The sequence below is a fragment of the Branchiostoma floridae genome, chromosome 17 (assembly GCF_000003815.2).
Source record: "Branchiostoma floridae strain S238N-H82 chromosome 17, Bfl_VNyyK, whole genome shotgun sequence".
Taxonomy (NCBI): domain Eukaryota; kingdom Metazoa; phylum Chordata; class Leptocardii; order Amphioxiformes; family Branchiostomatidae; genus Branchiostoma; species Branchiostoma floridae.
Genome location: NC_049995.1, coordinates 12,721,940 through 12,748,067, shown reverse-complemented (window position 1 = coordinate 12,748,067; position 26,128 = coordinate 12,721,940). Strand labels below are relative to the sequence as shown.

The window sequence follows — 26,128 nt, the reverse complement described above, 5'->3', positions numbered from 1 at the left end:
GTTCAAACTTCAGTATCTAGTACTAAAAGGGGAATTTCAGCTGATATATATTGGTGTTTTCGTTTGGTTGTTAATTTTTTAGGCAAAAGTCGCGAATTCGGTGCGGAGTGATATATTCCGTAATTAGGTGAGGTGTCTGGGTGAGGAAGAGGCCTGCTGGAAAAGCGGGACAGGAAGAGTGAAAAATCATTTTTACGGACGAATTTTTACGTTCTCAACTCGTTTTTCTCGTATTTTGGGGCCCTTGGAAGGACAGCAACACCAGAGAGGGCCCAAACCTGAAGAAAATGGTGAAGTGGCGGGCGATATTCCTGCTGTTTTTGGCGGCTGCCACGACAGTGTGTGGACAAGAGAAATCGGTAAGTCGTATGCAGAACTGCAGAGGTGGTGGGGCCAGTTGGTGTGCTCGTCTTTGTACTCGTGTTGCGACATGATAGACCATAACGACGTTAGATAATAGTAAAACAGGTTTTTCAGAAAGCTTACGAATGTTTGGTGTCTAAAACAAAGTTGTTATAGTAGTTTTAAGGCGAACATTGCCAAAAGTGTTGTTCACTTTTGCGCCATGCTTTTTTCAGTGTCAACAAAAAAAAATCACAGACGAAAAATTGCTGAGAGCGACGTTCATTATTTTTCGGTGCTGTATCAACGACAAGTAAATTTTAGTACTTTCATGTACAATATTTACACAGAATGTCACTGAAGTCTTGTTAGGTTTGCTACGAAATGATTTTTGACAGGAAAAGACCGTCTGAACATGTTCATGCAAGTTTGAGTCACAACATAACATACTGATTCGCTACACCAACATTTCTGCCATTTAATCCAACTTTGGCGCATCCAGGCGCACATTTTTAGTCAAAATTTGTTGCTGACGTGTTTCTGGGTATGACTTCTGTAATTTTGATGTGCATGGAGATAATTTTAGGGAACTGTGGCCACAGGAAGTGCCTAGATGTGGGAGGGAGGGGGATCCAAGATGGCGGTCTCCCTCCCTCATACTGAGAGATAATTCCCGACTTTATAACACACCACGGGGTACTGAACAAATCAAGATATAAAACTACACCACATATTGCTAGAAAATAGTGTCATGCACATTTAATACGACTTTGAGGTAGGAAAAGGGGCAAATTTTGTACTGGTTGGTGTTGTAAAGTCAAACAGGATACGTTAGTCGTCTTAGTGTGACTCATGCAAATAAACAGGGTCAAAGAGTAAAGAGCCAAATACTTGAGATCATGAGCTTTTTTCCAGTCGTTGGAAATAGCTGAAAGGCTTATTTTATGTTGGTGAAAACAGCCAGTAAGCTTTTTTTAATGTTGAAACTATCCAAATTTCTTCTTTTAGTAAGTTTTAAGATACCTTATGTGAACCAAGTTGTCTTTCTTCTGAACCTCTGTTTAGTGTTCGGTCAGCAAAAATGATATGATGCAAGTTACCTGCATCTGGTGAATTTGTTAGTAGTTGAAATCACTCATGAGTGATAATTAAGTTGAAAACAAATAGTGCATAGTTTTTGGAACAAAAATAATATACAAAGCTGCTAAGGGTAGGCCTATTGTTTTTTGTGATCATAGTCTCAAAGGTGTTTGTTGTATGTTTGCTACCTTGTGCCATATGGCAACAATTGTGTTGAAAAATCATGGTCCCAGGGGGTAGGGGTGTTCATGGGGGGTAGGGGAGGACTCTAATGCCAAATTTGTCCAGCTTACACAAAAAACATGGCCTTATGTCTCTCCAGAGATCAAGAGGATAAACTAGTGAACAGAAACATTACACACTGTTAGGAGTAAAGTTGTTCACAAAAGTTGAAAGTACAGTCAGTTATTGTTATACCTTTGCCTCGAAATGTGTAATTTGCAAGCAATATTTGCTGCAAATACAAAAAAGACAAAACGCCTGCTTGTTTTGACAAAATCTCTAGCTGCAGTTGATTGATACAGTAATACTGGCCTTTTTGTCAAAGAAGCATATCACTGGGTGTGATTTGTAAGCGAGAGACGACCAACTTGGCAAAATAGTCACTGACTGCCATAATATAGAAATGCACAAGTTTGCATGGTTTGATTTTGCGGTGTGGAGAAAATATGTTTGATTTGGTTTATGATTTTTTTCATACCATTAATGCCATTATACAAGAGAGTAGTCAGGCAGAAGAAAAAAACAATAAAGCCGGCAATTTCATTTTTATTATCACCATAAACATTAAACCAGCATGAAAATTTCAACAATTCTTACTGTGGGGGTTTTGGTAAACTGCTGTTGACAATAATTATTTATCACCATCCTAAGTGGAAGCAGACAGAGAGGAAATTTACTATTTCTTTATCTTGAAAGACTTCAAGGAAGATTTCACAGACAGCAGGGGGGATTGTCCATTAATGTAATGGGGGCTAGAGACCATGACTACCGAAGATCTTGAAATATACTAGTAATAACCGTTGTTTTGACCTCTCCTGCGTTTAAGTGTCTCCATTTCATTACTACTGCCGTACAGAATTGTCTCAACCCAGAATTGAAAACCCTTTTAAATCCCCTTCTCCCATTTTCCATGAGATTAAGTCCCTGCAAAGACGTATGAATTCACAGATAGTTATTACCGTTGATGGTTAATGAAATATGGTCGTACTTGGGAAGGAAAGCTCGGGAGATGCGGCACAATTATCATGTCTGGTTGGTTTGGTTAATGACAAATGTTGGGAGTCAGAAATGGCAGGGGTACGTTTAAGGGGGTTTCTTTCCAGGATGGGGTTTCATTTGATAATCTCTGGAATAATATGTCACCATTTTGTATTCAAACAAAGTAGTTATTGTGCAACAAAAATCGAGTGCTAGGTTATACTAACAAGTAGCAGATAGACAGCAACAGAGGTTTATGTGGGCAACATGAAAAGGAAATGTTCCCATCCCATTTTTGCATGAGATGTCTGTTTCCTCTTGGGACCATTCCATTACTGTTTGGTAACAGCTGATACAACTTGTTGGTTTGCTATAAAGGTTGGCTGAAAGATACTACCAGTTTGGATGGGAATTATAGCAGATAATTTTCCATCCATCTTATTCCATGGCAGGGTTTAGGGATGTATAGTGGTAAGTAGAATATTAGCAAGGGTGTCGTTGTATATAGCAGAGGGCATTGTTCGATCAGAAGTATTGAATATCTATAATGGGTCCTGCTGGCCTTGCACACTCTCTGTACAGGACGTTACGCTGAGGATGATGAAATAGCAACAAACAATATTCAGTGTTCTCACCAGGAATTTTTCACAGCGTCGGGCAGGGGTCCGGGGGCCGCCGAAGGCCCCCGGCGGGGTCCAGGGGCAGAGCCCCGGTGGGGGGAACCGAGGGGGGCGAAGCCCCCCGGAAGCTCTTGCATTTTAGGCTATTCAGAAGGCTTATTGTATCAGTTTTTAGGGGCATATATACGATAATTGTAGCAGTTTGACGTAACGATACTTTGAGTCAAAGCATCAAAGACAACTAAAAACTCATAAACAACATACTTTACTCAGCTCAACCGTACTTTAATAAATATTGTCCGGTTTGCCACCAACTTTATCGACTAGAATAAACAACTTTGACAGTCTCTGTTTTCATCGTATTTTTTTTCATCGTAAACAGAACAAAACACGCAGAAACATGTGCTCGGCACGGCCCGGGGCATCCCCGGCCGACTTTCAAGTTCGCGATCGGCGGACGAATAATGCGTTCACGTAAGAGGTGTTGGACGTAAAAACAACAAGAATACCTTTGCTTCCTTTTGATATGAGTTTTGGGCCCGCAAAATCTCCAAAACGGCAGAAATTTTCGGGGTAAAATACGGTAAAATTTGCTCCAAAAATGGCGGTCGCTGCTGTTGTTTATCCTAAAGTCTTTGCCTAAACCAATGAGATCGCTAGTTTCCCCTGACGTCACAGAGACGCATCAGATCTCGCGAGAATTTTTTGCGAGATTTTACGATGTTTTCGCCGCCATTACTGCTAGCTGTCTGCATGCATGCAGGCACGATGTTTTTCGTCATTTCTCAACGCAAATTTCTCGATCTTTGGAAGGTTTTAGATGATTTACAAGTATACTGCAACATAAAAGGGAATATATACAAGTGCTATTTTGTGCAAGTCCAAGAAGCGTTTCTTGCCGTTCCGATTTTGACCGGACTTGAACCGAAACTTTTTACAAGTTTTGTGCCGGTTCTCTGTTTACAGTACAGAACGCACGCCGCGCAAGGGGCGGTCCTGGGTGGGGGCTGCGAGATAGCGGTACGCGGGGTGCTGTAAAACACCTCCCTTCGAGCTGAAACTTCCTGAAACAGCGGAGGCGCGTGCTTGGCACGTGCTTTCGTATTTTTAGTACGGTATTTTTCCAGTTTTCCCCCATTTTTTGGCCGCTACGCTGGGTGAAAATACAGCGTAGCGGGCTTTTTACAGCGTCATTTTTCCAGCCCACAGCGTATCGGCCCGCTATGCTGAAAAGGCCTGGTGAGAACACTGAACATGACGTTTACAACAACAACAAAGAATGTCTAACTTTGATCGACCACTAGTTTATTAGAAAAACGTTTTCCTTGTTCCCTCAGTCGTAAATACTTTTAGAATATTGTAAAGGAAATTCACGAGAAGGTAGATTTTTTTTCCCAACTTGTGTGGGATCACTCATTATCCGTTGTTTGATTATACTGCTGATGGAGTCCCTGACACGGGTAGGCAGCAGTCGGCTAGTCTTTGCACTAATATCCATACAGATCCACAGTGCGTAATGTATAGTATCAAACTTACTGGTGCCCGTTTGACTCCCTTAGCCGGCTATACTCCTTGGCCAGCTTTAACTATCTTATGGCACCATAGGATCTGCTTGTAGATTATCTTCACACCACGCTTTTGCAGTATGCCTGTAGGAAAGAGCAGTGCTGAACTGGCATGGCTGGTATCTGATTGAGTGAGTTCGTTATAACTTTGCGATGGTATCGATCACTTAGGATCCCATTACTTAGCTGTTATGGCTATGTTGTCGCAGATAAAGCTTGTAATTTGATTGGCTTAGGTGGTGTGATATACTGATAAGGGATAATTTAATTGGATAAAGTCAGTGTCCAGTGTCAGGTAGGATGAGACAAAAGCCATCTTTACTCAAAAGTAAACCAAGTAAGTCCACAAGAGCTGTGGTTTCTTTCAATAGTACAAGCTGCTGCCATTTTGTACAGTGGACTATTTTCTATGCAAAGGAAGAATGTACTTGTGTAAAGACAACAAAGTACTAGAGGGAAATCCCCAACCCTTCCCAGTATGGGTACGGTATAGGGAACTAAGGCCCAGTAACACACAAATGTTGATATTGCTGGTGATAGCTTTCTTCCCCATGAGAAGATGATTTGAGCAGTCATATGACGTTTTTTTTTTTAGATACCTTTTGCAAGCGTGTCATTTGATTCTACCTCTAGTGGATTTAAGTAAGTCCTCTTCAATAGAAGTATAGAGGATGTGCTCAATTATGGCTGATGCTTTGTTGTTGAACGTCATACCTTGTGACGTGGGAACACCAATGCTGGTTCCAACTAACAACTTAATTGTACCAGATCAGCAGAGGCCATCTGAGAATCATTTCACTATTTTGCCCACTCCTGAAACTATATGCGTGGTTGTGTCCAACAGTTGGGGACGGATCTATGTGGGAAGTATGTTCTAAGAAGGCAGATTTAAGTCGTCATATCTTGCGATGTGGGAAGACATTTGCTGGTTCCAACTAAGAACTTAATCGTACCAGATCAGCAAAGGCCATCCAAGAATCCCCTCACTATCTTACCAAATGCTATCAAACTATATGAGTGGGTTATATAACAATTGCAGACAAATCTGAGTGGTAAGGCAGAATTAAGTTGTCATATTTTGTGATGTGGGAAGACATTTGCTGGTTCCAACTAAGAACTTAATCGTACCAGATTAGCAAAGGCCATCCAAGAATCCCCTCACTATCTTACCATATGCTATTGAACTATATAATCGTGGTTATATAACTATTGCGTACGGATCTGAGTGGTAAGTATGTTGTAAGAAGGCAGACTTAAGTTGTCATATCTTGTGATGTGGGAAGACATTTGCTGATTCCAACTAAGAAGTTAATTGTACCAGATCAGCAAAGGCCATCTAAAAATCCCCTTACTGTATTACCCAGGAACTATATAAGTGGGTTATATAACAGTTGCGTACGGATCTGAGTGGTTTACGTATGTTCTAAGAAGGTAGACTTTCGTTGTCATATCTTGTGATGTGGGAAGATGTGTGCTGGTTCTGTTTACAAACCTAAGTTACCAGATCAGCAAAGGCCATGTTAGAATCCTTTTACTATATTGCCCACAAGGATAATTAAATGTGGTTTTGTGACTGTTGCGGACGGATGAGTGATAAGTATGTTCTAAGAAGGCAGAGTTAAGTCGTCATAGTGCCCCAGGTGTTGAGGCGAGATGAGGATGTGTTACCATGACGAGGTGCTTTAGAGAAGACTCAGGAAGTTCCTGTCTGTCTGGTAGAAGGTGCAAGATAAGTAAGGAGACAATATGTGGGATCAATTCTGCAAAGACTGGCGACAAATTATGGGCAAAATTCGGTCTTCTGACAGCTTCGTTTAGGCTTGGATTTGGGTGCCAGAAAAGCCTTTGTCTTTGTATGAAAAAAGTCTACCAGTTCAGTGAAAGATTCTGCCAACAAATTATGGCAAAGAAGACAAGCTATAGTGTTCTGACAACTCCATTTAGGCTGGGATTTGGGTGCCAAAAAGTTGCTTTATATGAAAAGTCTACCAGTTCAGTGTAAGATTCTGTCAACAAATTATCACAAAGAACATTATCACAAAGAACACAGGCTTTAGTGTTCTGACAGTTTCATTTAGGCCCAGATCTAGGTGTCAGAAATCTTGGCTTTATATGGAAAGTCTGAAAAGATTCTGGCAACAAATATGGCAAAGGACACAGTCTTTAGTGTCCAAGCAGCTTCATTAAGGCTCAGATTTGGGTGCCAGAAAGTTTGACTTTGTGCAAAAACTCTTCCAACTCGGTGAAAGATTCTGTTGTATTCTGTGCTGGATTCCCAGCAAAGCCAGGTGCGGGTAAGAGACCTTTGACTTTCCTGTGAACAGACATGTCAGTGTCACTAAATAAGGTTGACGTGTAGGGCCCAGCTTATATGTTTGTTACCTGACCCAGAACATAACTTTGCACAAAGGGAAACTCCTTTTTATCTGAACCCAGCTATTCTTCCGTAGTCAACAGTAGCTAAGTAGGCGACAAGAAGATGTAAAAAAAGGCACATACAGGATGAATGACAATATTGGTTAATCACTTTATTTTGGCTTCAGTACTTCTTGTATTGGCACTTGTTTCAAGTTTTCATACATCACGAATTTAAAGCTGTTGCAGTTGGCAACAAGGAGATAAAAATAGCAGATGTATGATGATCTGATCAGCACTTTATTTTGGCTACTGCACTCTGTAGAAGTTTTCATACATCACGAATTTAAAGCTGTTGCCACCATATTGTGTTCCCATGGTTCAGTTGACTGCATTCACCCACATTAATTATGAAGTCAATAAAGGACTTTTCATGGAGCATTCACGATTCTATGTCTGAGCAAGCCGATCACCAACGTGTATCTTGGCTTAAAAGCATCGGCGACTCAGATGACAACCGCTTTTGTTTCCACAGTGATTTGACTGATTTCTGATCAGCCTTTGAATATGATATATCCAGCATACCTATTAAGGATAGTCCCACAATATATGTAGCTTTGGACTTTTTTTGGACAAGGTTTATTTCAAAATACACGGCTTTGCAGCAACTTATTAAGTGCTGAAATGCACAGACATGTACAAACACATTCATCAAAACAACTTGGACTTGGGAAGTTTGATAAATGAGAAAAAGATTACATCCCACTGATAAAGCATATCCCCCGCCAATGTTTCCTTTGAATAGACTATTATAGAGTGAGCTTAGTTGTCTTGGTGTCATCACAGGTCATGTACGAAATGATGATGGTCATGTCAACAAGTCTACAGGCTTGATACGAAGCCAACCAAATGGAAATCTTGTTTTGGAAGGTCTTTCCTGTTGCCAGATTACCTCCTCTTTTGTGAGGCATCGAACGGAACCCCCCTTTTGAGGCCCTCATAAAGTAGTCTGTGTCCATCGAAGCAGGGCAGTAGGCATGCTTGGTCAGCAGTGAAACCAATATTTGTAGTTAACTATCTGTCATATTTACCATGCAAGGATGCAGGGGACACAGTGTGCAAAATACTTTTCTGAGCCAGGTGGCACAGTGTGCAACCTGGGGCAAAAACTAGGTTGCACAACTGAATTTCAAGTTGCACCACTTACAATTCACTAATTTCTGAAGAAAAAAATACAATACATATGTGTTTGACTGATATGAAATGGAGCATTTATTTCTTCCAAGTAAATTGAGAACAAAATCAAGTTCTGAGGCTCAAAATCTAAGTTGCACCCTGTGCAACCCGAGTTAAGAAGTAAGTTGCACCAAGCAAAAAGTGGTTGCAATGTGCAAGTGTGCAAGTGGGTATATTGCACGCTGGGACATATAAGTTGTAACATTTCAGTGGTAATAAGACGATTAAAGCTATGCTTTGGCTATACCATAACATAAGTAGGTCACTTCAGTTATGAAACGCTGAACGTTTTCTTCGGGTTCGGTATCTGTATCTATATAGCCGGTATAACAGGCCTTTGGCCTAACACACTAGCTTCGAGGTTGAACAGTTACATATACATTACAGACTAACCAATGCTAAATATGTTTACTAGACCCCCTCTTTTAGGGGCCTTTGATGCCAGTAGATGTCAGGGTTTGCCTTGTGTATTTTCAATTTAGTGTAACATACGACCACACTTTAATAGGTGACCACCATACTAAATGAGTACTATTAGTTATTTACGGTAATTTTCGACTAGCGTAATGGAACTTTAGCAGTATATTTATTTGCGGAACAATGTCTGAATGTCCGAAGTATGAAAAAATGTGGATATGGCCCTCCAAAAGAGACCAAAAAATGTTTAGACTTGGTCTTCAAATTTTGTGTTAAGAGTTAGACCACTTTCATTTGTTGACAGTCTGTGTGAAATGAACTTTATTGTACCCTTAAACAATGTAACTCAAAGAAACGGCTGTACTCAAAACACAATAAAGATATTCCAGTGCTTGTTTTTGTACCTCAACAAGTGCAAGTTCCCATTCATAGATGTTTATATGTAACCTATTCTAGAGCTCTCATCTCATGTCTCCAAAGCAGCAAGTTGGATATCATGTACTCGAATGAATAGGCAAAGAGGACTTGTATTGTAAGCATGCTTGTGCAAAGACCTTCCACACTTTAGGCCAAATTATATATCTCTCTGATTTTATGCAAAAATGAAACACGTTTTTTTTTTTAATTCCTGATGCAGTATACTATTCATTTCTGTGAATTACTGTTATTGAATATTAGTAATATATTTATTTGCAGTTAGTCTTAATTATTGTTAAATATTAGTAAGAGTTCAACTACCCTGTATACAGTGTGTACAAGTTGTCATTCATTTTACCTGTTACAATTGTTGCACAGAAAAGTTCTCTCGCAAAGCCAAACATGCTACATCTGCTAATACTTATACAATACTAGAAAACTAGGACATAGCAACATGAAGAGTTAAAAACATTGTGGTTGGTCTTGTCATCCTGTCTGACACATTTACAGCAGAATCCTTTGAAACTGCTACGTATAGAGATGGCACAAGCTGTAGTACATTTTACCTGTCACATTTTACCTTAATTGTCTCACAATTAAGTCCTCTCTCAAAACCAAATGCACTACATCTGGGACATCTACAACTAGGACATAGCAACATGAAGAGTTAAGAAGAGTGTGGTTGGTCCTGTCATCCTGTCTGAAACATTTACAGCCGATTCCTTTGAAGCCAGGAAATATGCAGAAATGAAAGACGAAAGGTCACAAAGACGCTGACCTCGGAGGGGATGCCAAGTCCAATCAGAAAGGGTGAAAGGACCGTAGCGGGACGGCACAAAGCCCTGTCCAATCAGTTATGCATGCATATGCAAATTAGTCCACCCCGGTACGGGACTTTTGTGTTACGAGTATGCCCGGGACTGGCCTTGAATACAAGCTGACAACATGGACCTAAATGGACGGTCCACCCGTGTAACCAATCATACTAAATGAGCACTCAGTATGTACCGACCTAATGTAATACAGTCTGTTTCCTTTTCCCAAAATGGCTGGTTTGAACCAGTCTATAGAAAATACACTGCTTTAGTAAGTATGTTTGATGCATCATATTCATAATGAAACATGGTTGGTTCACTTGGTACCACAAGAACTGTATGTCAAGTAAACATTTTTCCTCCTCTACCTTGGCCAAGAAAGACAATTTTCATTCTACATTCTACTTACGAGTGAAGTGACGTCCATGTGGTGTGTGTTGAATGAAAAGTTTGACTGTGTGATAGCTTACGCTGTCTGAGGTTTATAATATGTTGTGTATTAATGTTATAATTGGCTTTAGAAAGTCAGGATTATATTGAGGTTGTCTAGATCAATGTCCAAATATAAGTTCAGGTGACATGACTGACATCACTTTTTTGTTTATTCTAAAAAGGAAGTTACTGAGCCTTGTGCTAATGTGGAAGTTAGGTGGGAAGTTATTCCTTCAGACTTGTCTGCCAGACTTCCTATAGTGGAGGTTAATACTTCCTAATACGTGTCAGTATAGTCATCTTCCCAGTCAGAAAGTAAGCACTTTCATTCTAAATTCAAAATTGTCTCTCTTGTCTTATGTAACCTAACAGTTTACAGGTGATAACCATTTCGCTTTTCAATGCAATGTATCCTGCTATAGAAGAAAATAGGTATTCAGTCATTGCAAGTGACACAACAGATGGCCTGGTCAGAAAATAACATTAGTATTTCGGCCATGAAGGTTTCTTTTTGTAGCCTTTTTGTTCTTCTTTTAGTGAGAAAATGTACATAAAAACATCCACTGATCCAGTACAAATATTAAGCTCTTGTTCTTGGTGGCGTTTTTTTAAGGGTCTTTTGAGGTAACATGAATTTGCCATCAATTTCGTCAAAGCTATTAAGGCATTGCTCCTCCATGACAAATGGCATTGACCTAGAAGGTAGTGGTACATAATCAAGTTACTCCTGTGTTGTATTGATCAGTGAAATCCTCTGTGACCAAACTGTGCATCGCTCACTTGTTTTGAATGTGTCATCGCTGCAAAACAGTTATCCAGCTCAAGAAAGCCAAGTTACACTTACAGAAGAAGGCTATGTTTGAATGCAGTGTTTGAATCAGAAAGGTTTTTACAGGTGACTGAGGGCTAACCCAGGGCCCGTTCCTGGGACAAATTTGAATGTTGGGACATACAAAAAGTTTGCCCCATTCCTCCTAAAAAAAAAACTGATTTTCATCACATGAAATTGATGAAAATATGTTCTAGTAAGGTTGAAATCTGAAACTTCACAAAGAAAATCAAGAGTATGAGCCCCCCAAAAGGGAGTGGGATGGATTTTTAAGCCTGAGACAACCCTGGCCTATAACAGGCTTAACCTTTAAAGTTTAAAGATTTTCCATCACTAAATGCATAGCAGTAACATCTTGTTGCTAGGCAGAAACTCATTGCTCTGAGTGGAGTTGATGATGTTTTCTTGTCATTCAACTTATGAAAGTACTGCTGTAAAGCTTTAAATGTTTGTGTTGGATTTATAAGTCTATGTCCGCTGAATTTTGCGAATCCCACGCTGCCACAAAATGGGAATGCGTATTTTATTGTCTACTACTGTACCAAAGAATTGTTCATATCAAATGCCAAGAAAATTTTACCCTCCTACTGTGAAACTACATAAATAAATAAGCTAATGGGATAGTTTGCCATTGTCTACAAATTCCTGTCTGTAGACTTATTTTGTCAAACCAACTTAAGCTTGAAACACAAAATTGCTGAAAAATGAAGTTCAAATTGCATGAAATATGATATCCAATGTGCAACAATTTTTTTTACAACAAGATGTTTTACACTTCCATATCAGTGACATAGAGTTGACAAATATTTGGACCATATGATTTTATATCCCATGCTTTGCATATCAGCTATTAACCCTGCTGTGCTTTGTACTCAGCGTAAGTACAGTACCTTTAATTGATACACAGATTGAATACATTGTATCATAGCTGACATTATCTGGCCCAGAGTTTGAGCTACATTTTAGCTACATCATGTCACTCAGTATTAAAGAGAGTACTATTTAATTGACGTTATCTCGGTAACAATTTGAGGGTCATTAATACTGAAGTTGGAGGTTTGCACAGTTGGCTTCTTTAAACAGGGGACTCAATTAGCAATCAGTTCAGTATTTTGTTAGGAACGACTTGTATGAGTTTGACATGCCATACGAGGCCGATATCGCGGATACTGTGCATACCGTATCATACTGAAATGACATGATAGATCCACATACATGGTATGGATGGAATGGTGGGGTTATGGCAGTATGGGTGAGTCATGTAGTAGGCATGTGCAAACGCATGTCTGTTTCCCTTCTTAGAACTGTCTGTGTGTGCGTATGGGGGGGGGTTCTCCCATATTCCAGGTATTGATGTATTTTGTCTATCAAATAATGGAGGTTTACACTGTCAAAGAACCCCAAAATGATAGACACTTTGATGCTTCAAAATTTGTGGTAGGGTGTGCAAAGAAGGTACAAGAATCAAACATGTTGGACTTCAGGATACCAAATATGTGAAAATTAACAAGGAATCTTTTAAAGCCCTCTTTTATATGAAAAGTATTCATGCAAACCAAACAAACACCATGATCCAACTTCTACAGTCTCGCAACTGTCATATTCCTCTACAATTCAGCAGTTTCCGCCTTGCTGTCGTGAACTGAAGATTATAATATCTACTGCATTTTAAGTAGTGACACACTTCTTTGTACCCAAACTATTTCTGTATGCATGGGTTAAAGATACATACTGTGTTCTGTGACCATAATCACAGCAGAGATGGGATATTTGAGATTAAGAGCAGCTATATTTAGTAGTTCAAGTTCAAGTTCCAACTTAAACTTTTGACCCCTTGGTGGCACTGCACAACCTGCAGACATTTACAATACACTTCCACACTCTCCCTCTAAAGTGCTAAGTATTTATAAACAGTAGATAATGTAAGTGCATACTCACTAAGGGAACACTCTGTAACAAAATCATTGTGAATAAGCAGACAAATTTAATATTACATTCTAATGCTTATTAGAGTTACATGTACTAGCTATAGTAAGCTGTAATACTGAAAGTGTGCAGTTCAATATTTAAATGAAGGGATGTTGGGGAGCTGGAATTAGTAGATCCCTTCAAAGTACATCATGGAAAGTCCCCTATAGTGTTGAGAGGGACCAGGCTAGCTGTCTTTTTGCTGTCAACATTGTATGTACAGTGAAGTCTGACACAGAACAGGGGTGTGAAGTAATCCAGACCCTCTCAGAATAGCTTGTGTTATGCATTAAAACTTGCCAGTATCTCCTTAGACCCACCACCGCATCACACATGTATTGGTCCCTAAGGAGCACAGGTGTGCCCCTCACCTGTGCAGGTATGCTAGGCATGCAACCTCACTCCTATGGGTTTTGCATAAGAAAGAAATCTTGGTATGTATGAAATAATGTCTAATTGTTGTTGGCAAGTCTTTGTGGGTACAAACACTTCAATATACACCGATGATGGATCATGGAATTGTTGGTAAGGACTGAGAAAGGGATGGTTTGTATGGGCTGTAGTACTGTAGACGTATGTGCATTAAAATGTGCCCAACAGGTTTCTGTTGCCTTCTTGTTGTTAACCTATAATTAACCTTTTGAATGATTCACACCTGCCCTGCCAGACCAGGTGGAACAGTCTAACGAATGCTCTAATTACACTTTAATTACTGCTAACAACTTAACAACTGGTTTCCTTGAGAGATGGCCTTCTTGTGGGACAGGTTTGGGTGGGGGGTCTGTGTCAATGTCCCCTAAAATAGAGCATGTTACTGTACATGTACATTCTTTTCTATTTTCCCAACAACTTTATATTGGTACGCAAGAATAGAAAATATGGTTTTCAGTGAAGTAATTTATAAAGATTAAATTAGAAATGAGTTAAGTGTGAGTGTAGAAATGCTTATTTGCAATGCCAATGATTTTCCATGATTTTAATGGAGAGGTCACAGCAAAAACTGTGGATATTGAACCACTGCAAATGACAAACGATATAATACTTCAGTATCTTATGCTTCAGCCATCACATTCAATAGGAATTCCAATTAAGTTCAAAGTACGAAAAGAACAATATAGAATAAACCAAAACGTCTTGGTGACTGAGTTCAGTAGACTTTTTTGCCTCTGGGTGAATTTTCCACCAGCCAAAACAAGATAAGACTAGCTGCCACTGTTCCCTTTGTTTTCGCATGCCACTTGTGGTTACCTGGGTTAAGTATGCACATGTTTTGTGGCTTCTTGACACATAGTTACCCACCTGAAAATATATGGATGCTTGTGTGTGTGTGTGCGTGCCCGAAGACATGTGTAAAGTGTTACAATGCTGGTTACAGATCTGGTATGATAGCTGATCATGTTGTAGTGCAAGCTAACTGGATCATCACATAAAATATGTGATTGGAAGCAAATTACCTCTGCTGAGAAGGTTACAACGTATGTAGATTATCAGCATGACTCAAGAAATTGCCAGGACGAATTGTCTTAATATTTAGTATATAGGTAGATCTTGAAATAATTTGATTTGGGTCTCATAGCAGTTAGTTACAGTATTGCAGTTGAAATTCCAGTTTTTATATTGTGTTCCAGACATGTTATGGTTATGATTTTGGAGGGGTTGATAGCTATTTGGTAAATGGTGCAGGTTTGGGCCCCCTATAGCTAGCGCCTTCTAAAAGGGATTTTTTTGCACCTGTGACTTATGAAATAGGCAAATATTTTACACTTGTTTGCTTTTTACCACTGACGTTTTATGTAAACCCATCAGATTTTCTTGTTTTGTAGCTGGGCGGATTCTTGTAGCCAATTTTCTGTCTGGGTTCCCTGCAGATTTCAGCTTCCTAAAGCTCACCTGGATGTATGAATAGCAGGGAGAGATGTCTGGATGTATTGTCTTAATCGTTTGGTAAATGGTCCGGTACGTCTTCATGAGATCTTGAAATGGCTAGATTTTGGGCACCCTAGTGGCTTGTTTCAGTACTGCAGGGGAAGTTCAAGTTTTTATCTTGTGTTCCAGACATACTGCAGTTGTGATTTTTTAGTGGAAGATAGCTCTTAAGGCTATAGCTAGCTTTTATTTTAGAAGTGATTTTTGCATCTGTGACTTATGAAATAGGCAAATATTTTACACAGTCACCCTTGTTAAACAGTTTGGTTGCTTTTTACCATTCACGTTTTACATAAAGCTTTCAGATTTTCTTGTTTTGTAGCTGGGCGGATTCTTGTAGCCAATTTTGTGTCTGGGTTCCCTGCAGGTTTCAGCTTCCTAAGCTCACCTGGATGTATGAATAGTGGGGAGAAATGCGGGTCCCTTTGTTCCCTGCAGCTGCCTCAGGCAGCAAGGGGCCTCTGTTATGATTAGTCTGCATCTGGTACTGTAAATGTATTTAAGTTCGCCGGGATTTGATTTCGCGGGAGCGGGAAAAATAACCTTTAGCGGTGGTTTTAAGTTCGCGGTAGCACCATGCACTGTAGTCTCTTACTGCCATGGAAAAATGTTTGTGGTGGTTTTAAATTTGCGGTGAAGCAGCCACCGCGAAAACTGCAAACATTAAACTGCTGCAAAAGTTTCTGCATTTACAGTATTACACAATGGATACACCAACATTGCTGACATGGTTTTCTGTGTACTACCTGTTCTTTTATAAATCTTGTTCCTTTAATGCTTGGCCTACGTGTTAAGTGCAGTGTGACAATACTCATTGATGCCATAGTACTTGGTATTTAGAATTTACACTCTAGGCACTCATGCAAGATGATGTATTACAACCTATGTTCTACTGTGGTACCACACCACAGGAAGCTACAACTTAGTACAAGTTGGAACATAATCAAACTAACTAACAAATTTGTTGTTAACACTGTGAATATTAAAAAAATTACATCATTTTGTGTAGCTTCCTCTGGGAGCAGGTTATAAATATACAACTATAGTTTATGATATTACAAGTATAGTATAACTAAGAGCATGAATGAGGTATTCACAAGCAAATTCAAGAGTACCCAGGGAAACCAAACTCAAAGAAGCAGCACAAAGAAGAGTTACCGATCCCCTCCTGCCTCACGCGTGCCCGCAACTATACACCCGCCCCACTACCAACTGGCCCCACTTGCATGTTTTATATATTTCAGGAAGGCTTGGCCCTATTGTTTTGGACAGTTCTTGTCCTAATTTTCAAGTCTTACTTTTGCCTATGACTAAAAACTAATTCACATGTTGTTCTTCAAATGTTTCAGGATGGCTTGGCCCTGTTGTTGAGCCCTATTGTTAAACACAATGTTTTGTCCATTTCAGGATGGCTTGGCACTGTTGTTAAACACACAGAGTCTGGAGGCTGGGGAGGAGCACAAGCCAGCCACCATGTACATCGACGTGGACGGGGGCTCCGGGGCGGGCGCCATCGATGACTTCGTGGACCACGAGGACGGGTCGGGGCTCGGGCCTGACGATGAGGATGGATTCTCAGACTCAGAGGAGTCCGGCTCAGGTTGGTTGTTGTCATGGCAACCGTTACAGGGTTCTCAACAGCAATTTTTCATAGCATAGGGGGCATCCTCCCTAACACGTTAACGAGGACGGGTCAGGGCTAGGACCTGACGGATTCTCAGACTTAGAGGAGTCAGGATCAGGTTCGTTCTCATGGCAACGTAATCCTCCGTACCATGAAAGATGATGAGATCAGGAAAATCTACACTCTTTTGTACTATGGGCTCAGCAAATAGCACCAACCAAGCCCCCAAAGTGTGGGCTGTCAAGTGCATTTTATCACAACTAGTTAATTGATGAGGAAAGTCCTGTAAGCAGCAGCACCTATGTTGTAGTTTAGTGTGATACAGTCAGAATTGCCCTGCAAAAGGTGACTGAGAGTCACCAAAACAATGGTTGAATAAAACACTTTGTCATATATTTAGAGTTTTGTTATTCGGTGACCTGCCAAGCAAGCTGATGAAACTGTTTACGGAGTAAAAGAAATTATCTGACACATGATGATGGTATCTCATCTCGACTCTGTGTTTGTAGTAATCATAGTACAATGCTAAACTTTCTTCCAACGCAAAGGTACACACGGATCAAATTTTCAGCGGCCGCTGTCACCTTTGTCAGGATCAATACTGATCATGATTTACTGTAATTCCTGATTTTTTCAATGGACTTTTATGTTCACTGTTTTCATGGTGATGACTATAACGTGAACTTATCACTACTGATAACAAAATAATACATGAGACTTTTTAATGCCCACCTGCCACCACAGTGAAAATTAAGTTCCGAGAACAAGTTAAATTTTCTCAGTCCGTGAAACTTTAGTATCGAGAAGACAAAGTGAATTACAGTATACTGAATTGTTCCCTCTCCAGGCATGCCGTGGACTGATCCTAACGAGGTATTCCCCGGTATCGTGGACACGATAGTCACTGCCAAACCTGTGGAGGAAGTCAACCAGCCTCCGGTGGAGAAACCAACAAAGATAAAGCCACCCAAACCAGACCCAACCAAGCCACCAAGGCCTGTCAAGACCTACCCTCCAAAAGTATGACATAACTGTCCGGAAAAGTGTTATGTTTCTTTTTTTGTTTTACCTAAAAAAATGATTAATAGCCAGTAAAGTTAAAGAATCTGTAGATGATGATTTTGATTTTTGATGATGATTACTTTTTACAGAATTTTGAAGACATCTTGGACTTTTGAAATAAAATTCTTCTTCTTCTTCTATAACTCTACCTTAATACCTGTGCATATACACTTGTACTCAAATTTCTCTACTTCCTCTTCTATATCTTTACCTTAGAACCTGTGCATACAAAAAACAACAGAAAAAATGTTAAGTCAAATTATCTTTAATTCTCTTTATTTTATATGGTGAGGATTCAAATACCATCAACTTTGACTAAAGAAATTCCAGTACCTGTATAAAAGTGAATGCCTTGTTTTCAACTCCTTTGTACATGTGTGATACAGAGCCTTACAGGTGCATTTTTTTTCTTATTAAGCCACCCAAGAAAGAGATACCTGTTGAGGAGAAGCCAACCAAGAAACCAGTCATCAACCACATTTCCAAGGACCCAGAGCCCACAAGGGAAAACAACAAGGTATGGAGACCTCAATACCCAGTCCAGTGGTTGGTGGCCCTGCCTCTGAAACTGGAAGCTGGAGTTCAATTCTGGCTGTGTTGCTCTGAGACCTTAGAACTTAAAAGCAATTCTATGCAAGTTTTCTTAATTTTCAACTGCAAGATCATCACAATATTGACATTGTTGATTCAGGATTTACTTATCTGTAGTCTTAAAAAGTTTTGTCCACTAGTGATTTAGTTTGTTTATGACTTTGTACAGGTACAATGGAGGTCCAGACAAGTTGTATTAACTACACAGCCTTAGTGAAAAAGACTTGACTAGTATGGGTGATCAGGTGTTTATTTGAGCTTTGAGAAGCTCAAATTGGCCTTCCGGTCGCTTTTGATTTAGGTCATTAGGGAGGTTGGGTCAGATAGAATATAACAGAGATACAGACCATTTCCGGTAAAATAACGCACCAAGAAGTCACACCAAGATTACATCGAGTCCTAATAAATCTATCAACATATATAGATGTCGATGCTAATGCTGCAGTACCGTGTTTGTTTGCTAGGTGGAGGAGACCCCACAGCCCACCAGTGAGGTGCTGGTGAACAGAGTGGAGCAGCGACAGAACACCAACAACAAGTTCACAGCGCTCTTCTCCCACCCGGGGGTCATGGCAGGTAGGTCATTGTGGTGCAAGGGGAACATAAAACAATGGACAAAGGGAGTAACACATTACATATTGTAATCTCCAGGCAGATCTACCAGTGGCATGAGGAGTTTAGCTGAGCTCCCGTGGCTCAGAACACTCCTTGGACAGCTAAACTCTTTATGCCATCAGTAGATCTGCCTGGGGATCATCAGTAGATCTGCCTGGGGATTAAGATATTTGGGAATATTGCTTTAGGGGTGTCTGCCTGTTGCCCAAGGAAATGTCTAGGGATTTGAAACCTTGACTTAGGGATGGGAAGTCTTGTGCTAGGGGTGGAAAACCTTGCCCTAGGGGTAGGGAATCTTGCCTTGGGGGTGGGGGAACCTTGCCCTAGGGGTAGGGAATCTTGCCTTGGGGGTGGGGGAACCTTGCCCTAGGGGTAGGGAATCTTGCCTTGGGGATGGGGAACCTTGTACTAGGGGTTGGGAATCTTGCCTTGGGGGTGGGGACCTTACCCTAGGAGTGGGGAACCATGCCTTTGAGAGGGGAACCTTTTCTCAGGGAACCCTGTCTTATATGGTGGAAAGACATCAACGAGACTGTGTTTTTGTCCATTCCACCAGTTGCCATTCATTTTGTGTTCATTTTGAATTTCTTTGTCTTTGTTTTGGTGGTATCTACCATTCTGTTTCATTTGTATTATTCTATCCCTCCCCATGTTTGTCTTGTTGACTTCCCTTTCCCCTGTCCATTTTACCTTCTGTTTTCCATCCCCGTTCCTTTATCTGTATATCTATACCTTTCCTACATACCTTTGCTATATTTTATCCTCCATCTAATCAACAACTCCCCCTGTCTCCCCCAACCATTATTGCACCCCCGTTCCTTTCCATCTTGCTCTGTTGCTGTGCACAGTTGTGACTTTAGCCGTAGCTACTTCTGGCCATAAGCTGTCCCCTTGGTATATGGCGGGTGAGTTTCTCCCTGTTTTGTTTTGTTTTCTTAAGGCTTGTTTTGGGTTAGCAGATAATGAAGTTTGTAAGTCCCAGCATACATTGCTATGATAAGGTTTTAACAGTATTTATGTAAGGCTACAAAAATTACAAACATTTTTCTAACTATACCGATAATCAATTCTGTGTGTACCTGTGTACATTGCTATAAGGTTTTAATAGTTTTCTTTTATATAAGGCTACAAAAATTACAAATGATTTTCTAACCATACAAATTATCAACTAAGTTCTTCCCTGCATACATTGCTATGATAAGGTCTTAACCATTTTTATAAGGCTACAAAAATTAAACATTTTCTACTTCCTTATACAGCAAATATCATTTTGCTACATTGTAAATCCCTTCCTCCACCCCTATTCTGACTTGGTCTGATCCATATTGCTGTGCATGCTTCCTCCATACTGTGACTTGTGAACTAAACTCTGTCTTGTACACGTTGTTGTTGTCTCACATCAGATGGAATGCTTCAAACCCCCAGTCTAGAATGGTACAGTCCACCAAAATTTCTTCAGTTTTTCAAACCATCAGACCCCAAGTTAAGAGTGGTCATAGCCTTTTTTTAAAGGGAGTAAGAAAAAATAAATGTGGTTTAAAATAGCTAGTAGACGCATGATCAAGAGGTCATTGGTTCTAGTCCTTGAGAACATGACTTTCCTCATTCCACCCAGTTGTTAAAATTGGGTATCCGACTTTGGTTGGGGATGTAAAATGTGGTTGAAGGAATAGATTTGGCTCTGTTTTCTAATACCTTGCCCAAGACTCTTGATAACAACCTACTGCAACAACGGCCTCCCAATAGCTATGGGACTGCCCTTACCTTTTATTTTGGAAGACAATACAGTACTGCAGTTTGGAGCATCCCATGTGACGTGTAGTGATGTTGTTCTATATTGTGCTCTTGTGTGTTTCCATATGTGGCCCGTTCCGCCCTGTCCATCCCCATTTGTGGTACTGGAATGGACCGATCCGGAAGCCCCGCCCCTTGTTCGATCATGGTTCTATTCCGAACACCTCCGTCAAAAACAGCGCTAGTAGGATAGAACTGGTCACTGCCACTATCTATCTGATAGTACTGACTGACTTATACATACCCTGCTTTACAACTGCCCACTGACAATGTAATGCTATGCAGTGGCTCTCACTCCCAAAACAATTATACTTTGTGGGTGTAGTCTTCAACAAAGCAACAAAGAAGGCAAAGCTGTTTCTTCAGCCATTTCTGTCCCACTGGGGCTGTTTTTGACGGAGGTGTTCGAAATAGAATAGGGGGTTCTATTTGTTCGAGCAGCGACAATAGCGGACATTGCCATTCTGAGTGGTTGTCTTCTGCTGGTCTATGTTCCCCCCTAAATTGTTCAACATGGTTTGACCCAAGTGGGCACGAAGTATGGCCAAATGGACCACACCATTGTGTGAATGGGGTAGGGCAGGGTGGCAGGATGTGAAAACTAACCAAGCTAACGCCTGTCCCCTCCACTCTCTCCTTGTGAACAACTGCTCTGTCCTAACTTAAAGTTGGAAAGTTCGAAGGTAACTAGCTCCCCCTTCCAAACTTAGCCTAACTATAGACTAGTGCTCCAGCCACTTCTTCCTTACCTGCTGTACCTTACAACGGCACTGACTCTATCCCGATCAACACCCATGAAGACGTCTGATGGTCCAGGTTAACCTTTGTTCCCTTGGGTGGAATTTGGCTGTGAATCTACCAGGGCTATCTTCAGGACCCGTCCCTGGATGGAAGTTTGCTTGTCGGGATGGGAATATTACCTGTCCGAAAAAATCTAAACTTCACAACATAAAACTGTTGAAAATCTACTTTCATGAGCTTAAAAAATGACACGTTTAACAAGGAAAATCAACAAATTGGACTCCCAAACAATAAATAGGACAGAGAAAAAATTAAAACCTGAAGACAGCCCTGGATTCTACCAGTTGATACCATGTTATCAAAATTTTGTTGGTTCCAGTCTAGTACAGTTGGCTGCTGAATTATTTGAGTGAATGATATGACATTTACCATTTTACCAAGGCCATATCATTAACTCACTCAAGACAGTGACTGTCCCCCTGAAAAGGTAGAAAGTTGCTCAGTATTTCAAGATCACTTCGAAAAAGAAATCTAGAAGGGAGAAACGTACATGGGATAGTGTAGCTTGGACCATGAGACCATGGGTGTGATGTTGTGGACTTAACAGCGTCAATGAAACACATCTACTACTCTCTAGTCACTTCATACTTAGTGTATTTCCCCCATACTACCTTTTCCTTCTTTACACAATGAGATCGTCCACCTAACGGTAGAATAAAACCTTTCCCCGCACACTCCAAGAAAAGCACGTCTTCCCCAAAACTTACATTACTTTACCCAGTAGTTAGTCTCTCCCACAGCTCTTAAATTATCGTTGGCACCCTCCCCCCACAGTACATGACATTGCTGCTCCTGTAAGTTGAATGGTTAAGTGATATTTATGAAAATGGGGATGGCAGGGTCTTGTGATGTTTTGTACCTGTTGTTGTTTGTGTTTGTGTCACTCCATCACATCCCCATGGTGATTGTTGATCATAATGGAGATACAATTTGAAAAACTACTGGTAGTTGTATTTTGATTGTTGTTGAGCTCATTTCTATGAATTCATTAACATATGGTAGGTAACAGATCTTCTATTTTGAATATGAGGGAATGAAGGGCCTTTTTTTACAAACCAGGTATTTGAGATAGATCTAGTTCTGTATTCTGTTTGGTATTTCAAGGGAGGAAAAAGAATATTTGATTTCCTGAGTTATCTTATGTCTTACTAGAAAAAGGAATCTTAGAATTTGATAGTAGCTGCATGCAATTATGTATTGATAAGAGTGAAAAAGTAAGTTATTTGTATGAGGAATATTTATTTACTGGCAATGTTGTTTTCTGTTGTGGTGCAGTTGTTAACTGACAATGTTGTTCATAAACTGACAATGCTGTTTCCTGTTGTGTTGTTCAGCTATTTTTGATGGTGCAGTTGTTTATTCACAATGTTGTTTGTTTACTGACAATGTTGTTGTTTCCTGTTGTGTTGCTCAGCTGTTATCGGTGGTGCAGTTGTGGGTCTGCTCTGCGCCATCCTCCTCATTATGTTCATCGTGTACCGGATGAAAAAGAAGGATGAGGGGTCCTACTCCTTGGAGGATCATCCCGCCAAGAAGCTCAACACCAACGCCTACGGCAAAACTTCGAAAGAGTTCTACGCGTAGAGACGACGACGCGCGTGCATGTAACCACCGGCCAGGGTCTGCTTTATTTTGATAAGTGACTTGTACTGTAGAAATGCTATGATTGGCTACGCTTTACCGTAGGTGGGAGAAAACAGCCAATGGGAGAAGAGATGTTATGGAGGATCAGATGCAAGGTCTCTTCCATATATGGTAAAGAAGCACAAGATAAAGTAGCACAAAAGAAGCTGTGATTGGTTAATGGTACATCATTTGCTGTATACTAATTAGTGATGTGAATTATTGATTCTTGACTCAAACGCTGTAATTTTGTCATCTGCCAAACTGTGATGATTATGTATATGGTTAAACGAGCTGTTAATTAACCAATCACACAATTGATCGTTTTAACAAAGAAAAAGTCACCTTGCCTGGGCCACAACCTATGCTAAAAAATTCTTGTAAGACTCATGGTTGCTATGCCAATGAGAATGTAAGACACAACTGAATGCCACTTGCTGTAAGGTTGGATCCGATTGGTTGGAAGTTTGACTCCTTTGATTTCATTGGTCAGTTTCGTATACTCTTAGTTTACATTGGCTACAGCCTGATTGGTTGAGATTTTAAGTGTGCCTTCCATATTTGGACATGAAAGAGAAGCTGCTGACCAACAGGAAGTGAGGGATTCAGTTGCGGGGAGTAGTGATATTCTTGTTGCCATGGCAACGGTTACAAAAGTGTCAACCTTCCACTACTCGTGATTGCGAATTAGTTTTTGTAACTTTTAAAGATTTTTTTCCTTTTTATCTATCTTTGAACAACAACAAATAACGTAACTTATTCTTCACCGATATATTTCACCTCAAGTTGTTTCGTATCAGGGTATACTATGTAGAAATGGTCTCCAACCTCAGTGTGAAAGCCTTTCGAGAGCACTCCCACGACCAGGGACGGAAGGTCGGGTTTTCTCTGAGAAGCCGTATACAGCTAGTACATAAGTTTAATAACTGCTCTTCTCACTGTATGTAGAAAAGTTCGCACTTTTTGACCTTTCGTTGAAGAAAGAAAGAACTGCTTTGTGGTAGGTTTAGAGGTGGTGGGTTGTCCTTCAGTCTGTTCTTGATATGAAAACATGAAACTTTAGCCAGCTGGCTGGGTAATAAGGTTAGGATATACATGTAGGTCTTTTCAGGTGGGGAGGGGGGTACAGACTACAGGGGAAGAAACGAACACAACTTGGTATGATATGTCTACAGCGACATTTCTTACTTGAACTCAGCCAGTATCGTGCTTGCTAGCGTTTTGCTGCATCCAAATTGCCGAAATTGTTCAGTTGCTGAGATAATGGTAGTATTTATTAGGTGGCCATAAAAAATCCACGGTGACAGCTTGTTATTTTTTTTTCTTCTTGTTGTGAACGTTGACACGCGTGCAAATAGCATGCAGAAATTTCTGATGATGGTCCAAACCCTGGATGATTATACCGGGGTTTAACGCTATATTTGTAGAGGAAAAGAGAGCGAGCGTCTGATTTTGTGCTTGAATGGCCTTTATTGAGTGGCTAGAATGTGTGTAGATTTTTTTGCTTGGCATCCATATATATATGTAAGGTTGTATACAATTCAGTACTTTCTGCTTGATTGTTTTTGTTCTTATTAACACCAACTAGTAATACTATGTATGTAATATTAAGTGACAGTCACCACTTTGCTTAGGCTTTGGTTCACCCCCACATCAGGTATTGGTACAGTCGAAAAATAATGTAATGGAATATACCATCAGGAAAAATGAGGAGGTGATGTCATTGTATTGTATGTATGCCATCCAATTCTGAATGTGAGGTTGGAAGGTACCAACTGATGTGTGGGGGTGCACCAATGAAATCCAGGAGAAAAGTGTAGGCTGCTCAGCTAAAGAATTATCCATTCCCGATAAGTAAGGATGCTTAATATATTTTTATAGCACGGAGTGATAATTGATAATAATTGGGCCCTGATTAATTAAAATGGCATAATTCCTACTTAGTGTACGGGCAGGCTTGGGACAATTCGAATGTTGAAGAGTCTTGTTGAAGCAAAAAAAAAAAAAGGATCAAAGATAAGAAAAAGAAATATATTGTTATGGTTTCCATCGTATGAAGATGTATGTACTTCTTCAAACTTTGATTGTGCTCAAGCCTGCCCCCTGGTGTAAGAACTCTGTAGTGCAGGTAAGAACAGATATGTGTATATTAGCTCCCAAAAAATGTTACTCTTCAACTAATAGGTAGGGAATACCTCAGTTTTTTCTGTCCCTATTCTTCCCTCTACCTCACTCCCCACAAATCACCAGTGGAAGGGTCCGATTGCATTTGTTGGACTGTTCCACTGGTGGGATGTGGGGACTGTAGGTTGTACAAGGATGATTTGACATATTTTTCACCAACCTATACCAGTGTTATATCGTCTCATTACAATCCAATACAATGTTTTGGATGGACTCAAAATGCTCACTTTTTATTGCAAAGTTACACCCCAAAAAAAAGAAAGTCATAAAATCTCAAAAGACTACTTCTTGGTCATGAAACACATCCTATTGGCTACTGTTTATCTGTCAATCACCTCATGACAGCCAATGAAAACTGAGCATTTGGGTTTGAAACATGAACACTAACTACATTGTATTTACCCATAACTTCATAACATGAAAACTCCAGTACCATGTAGATACAACAAAAAATAGCAACTTTGTAACACAAACCGTCCACACCTATTCTATGAGTGGAACTGTCCGTTTTGCACCATTGGATCATTCCATTTAAGAGAAATAGGTAATAAGATAACTCCACACGGTTTTCAAGAGACGGGTCCACAGTTTGTGTTGTACTCACCGGACTTCAATAAACACCTTTACTTCTA

The 26,128-nt window shown here is 40.2% G+C and overlaps 1 protein-coding gene across 2 annotated transcripts; it reads left to right on the top strand.

The window, feature by feature from the left end:
- On the top strand, window positions 1–26,128 carry LOC118405168 (syndecan-2-like). 2 transcript variants are annotated; one of them, XM_035804588.1, is made up of 7 exons: window positions 1–359; window positions 16,610–16,802; window positions 17,674–17,846; window positions 18,307–18,405; window positions 18,944–19,055; window positions 19,943–19,999; window positions 23,104–26,128. In XM_035804588.1, exons 1-7 carry the CDS (start codon window positions 288–290, stop codon window positions 23,271–23,273), a joined length of 876 nt encoding a protein of 291 aa, XP_035660481.1. In that variant the 5' UTR covers window positions 1–287; the 3' UTR covers window positions 23,274–26,128. The 2 variants fall into 2 exon arrangements, with proteins under 2 accessions (XP_035660481.1, XP_035660482.1); XM_035804589.1 differs by lacking the exon at window positions 19,943–19,999.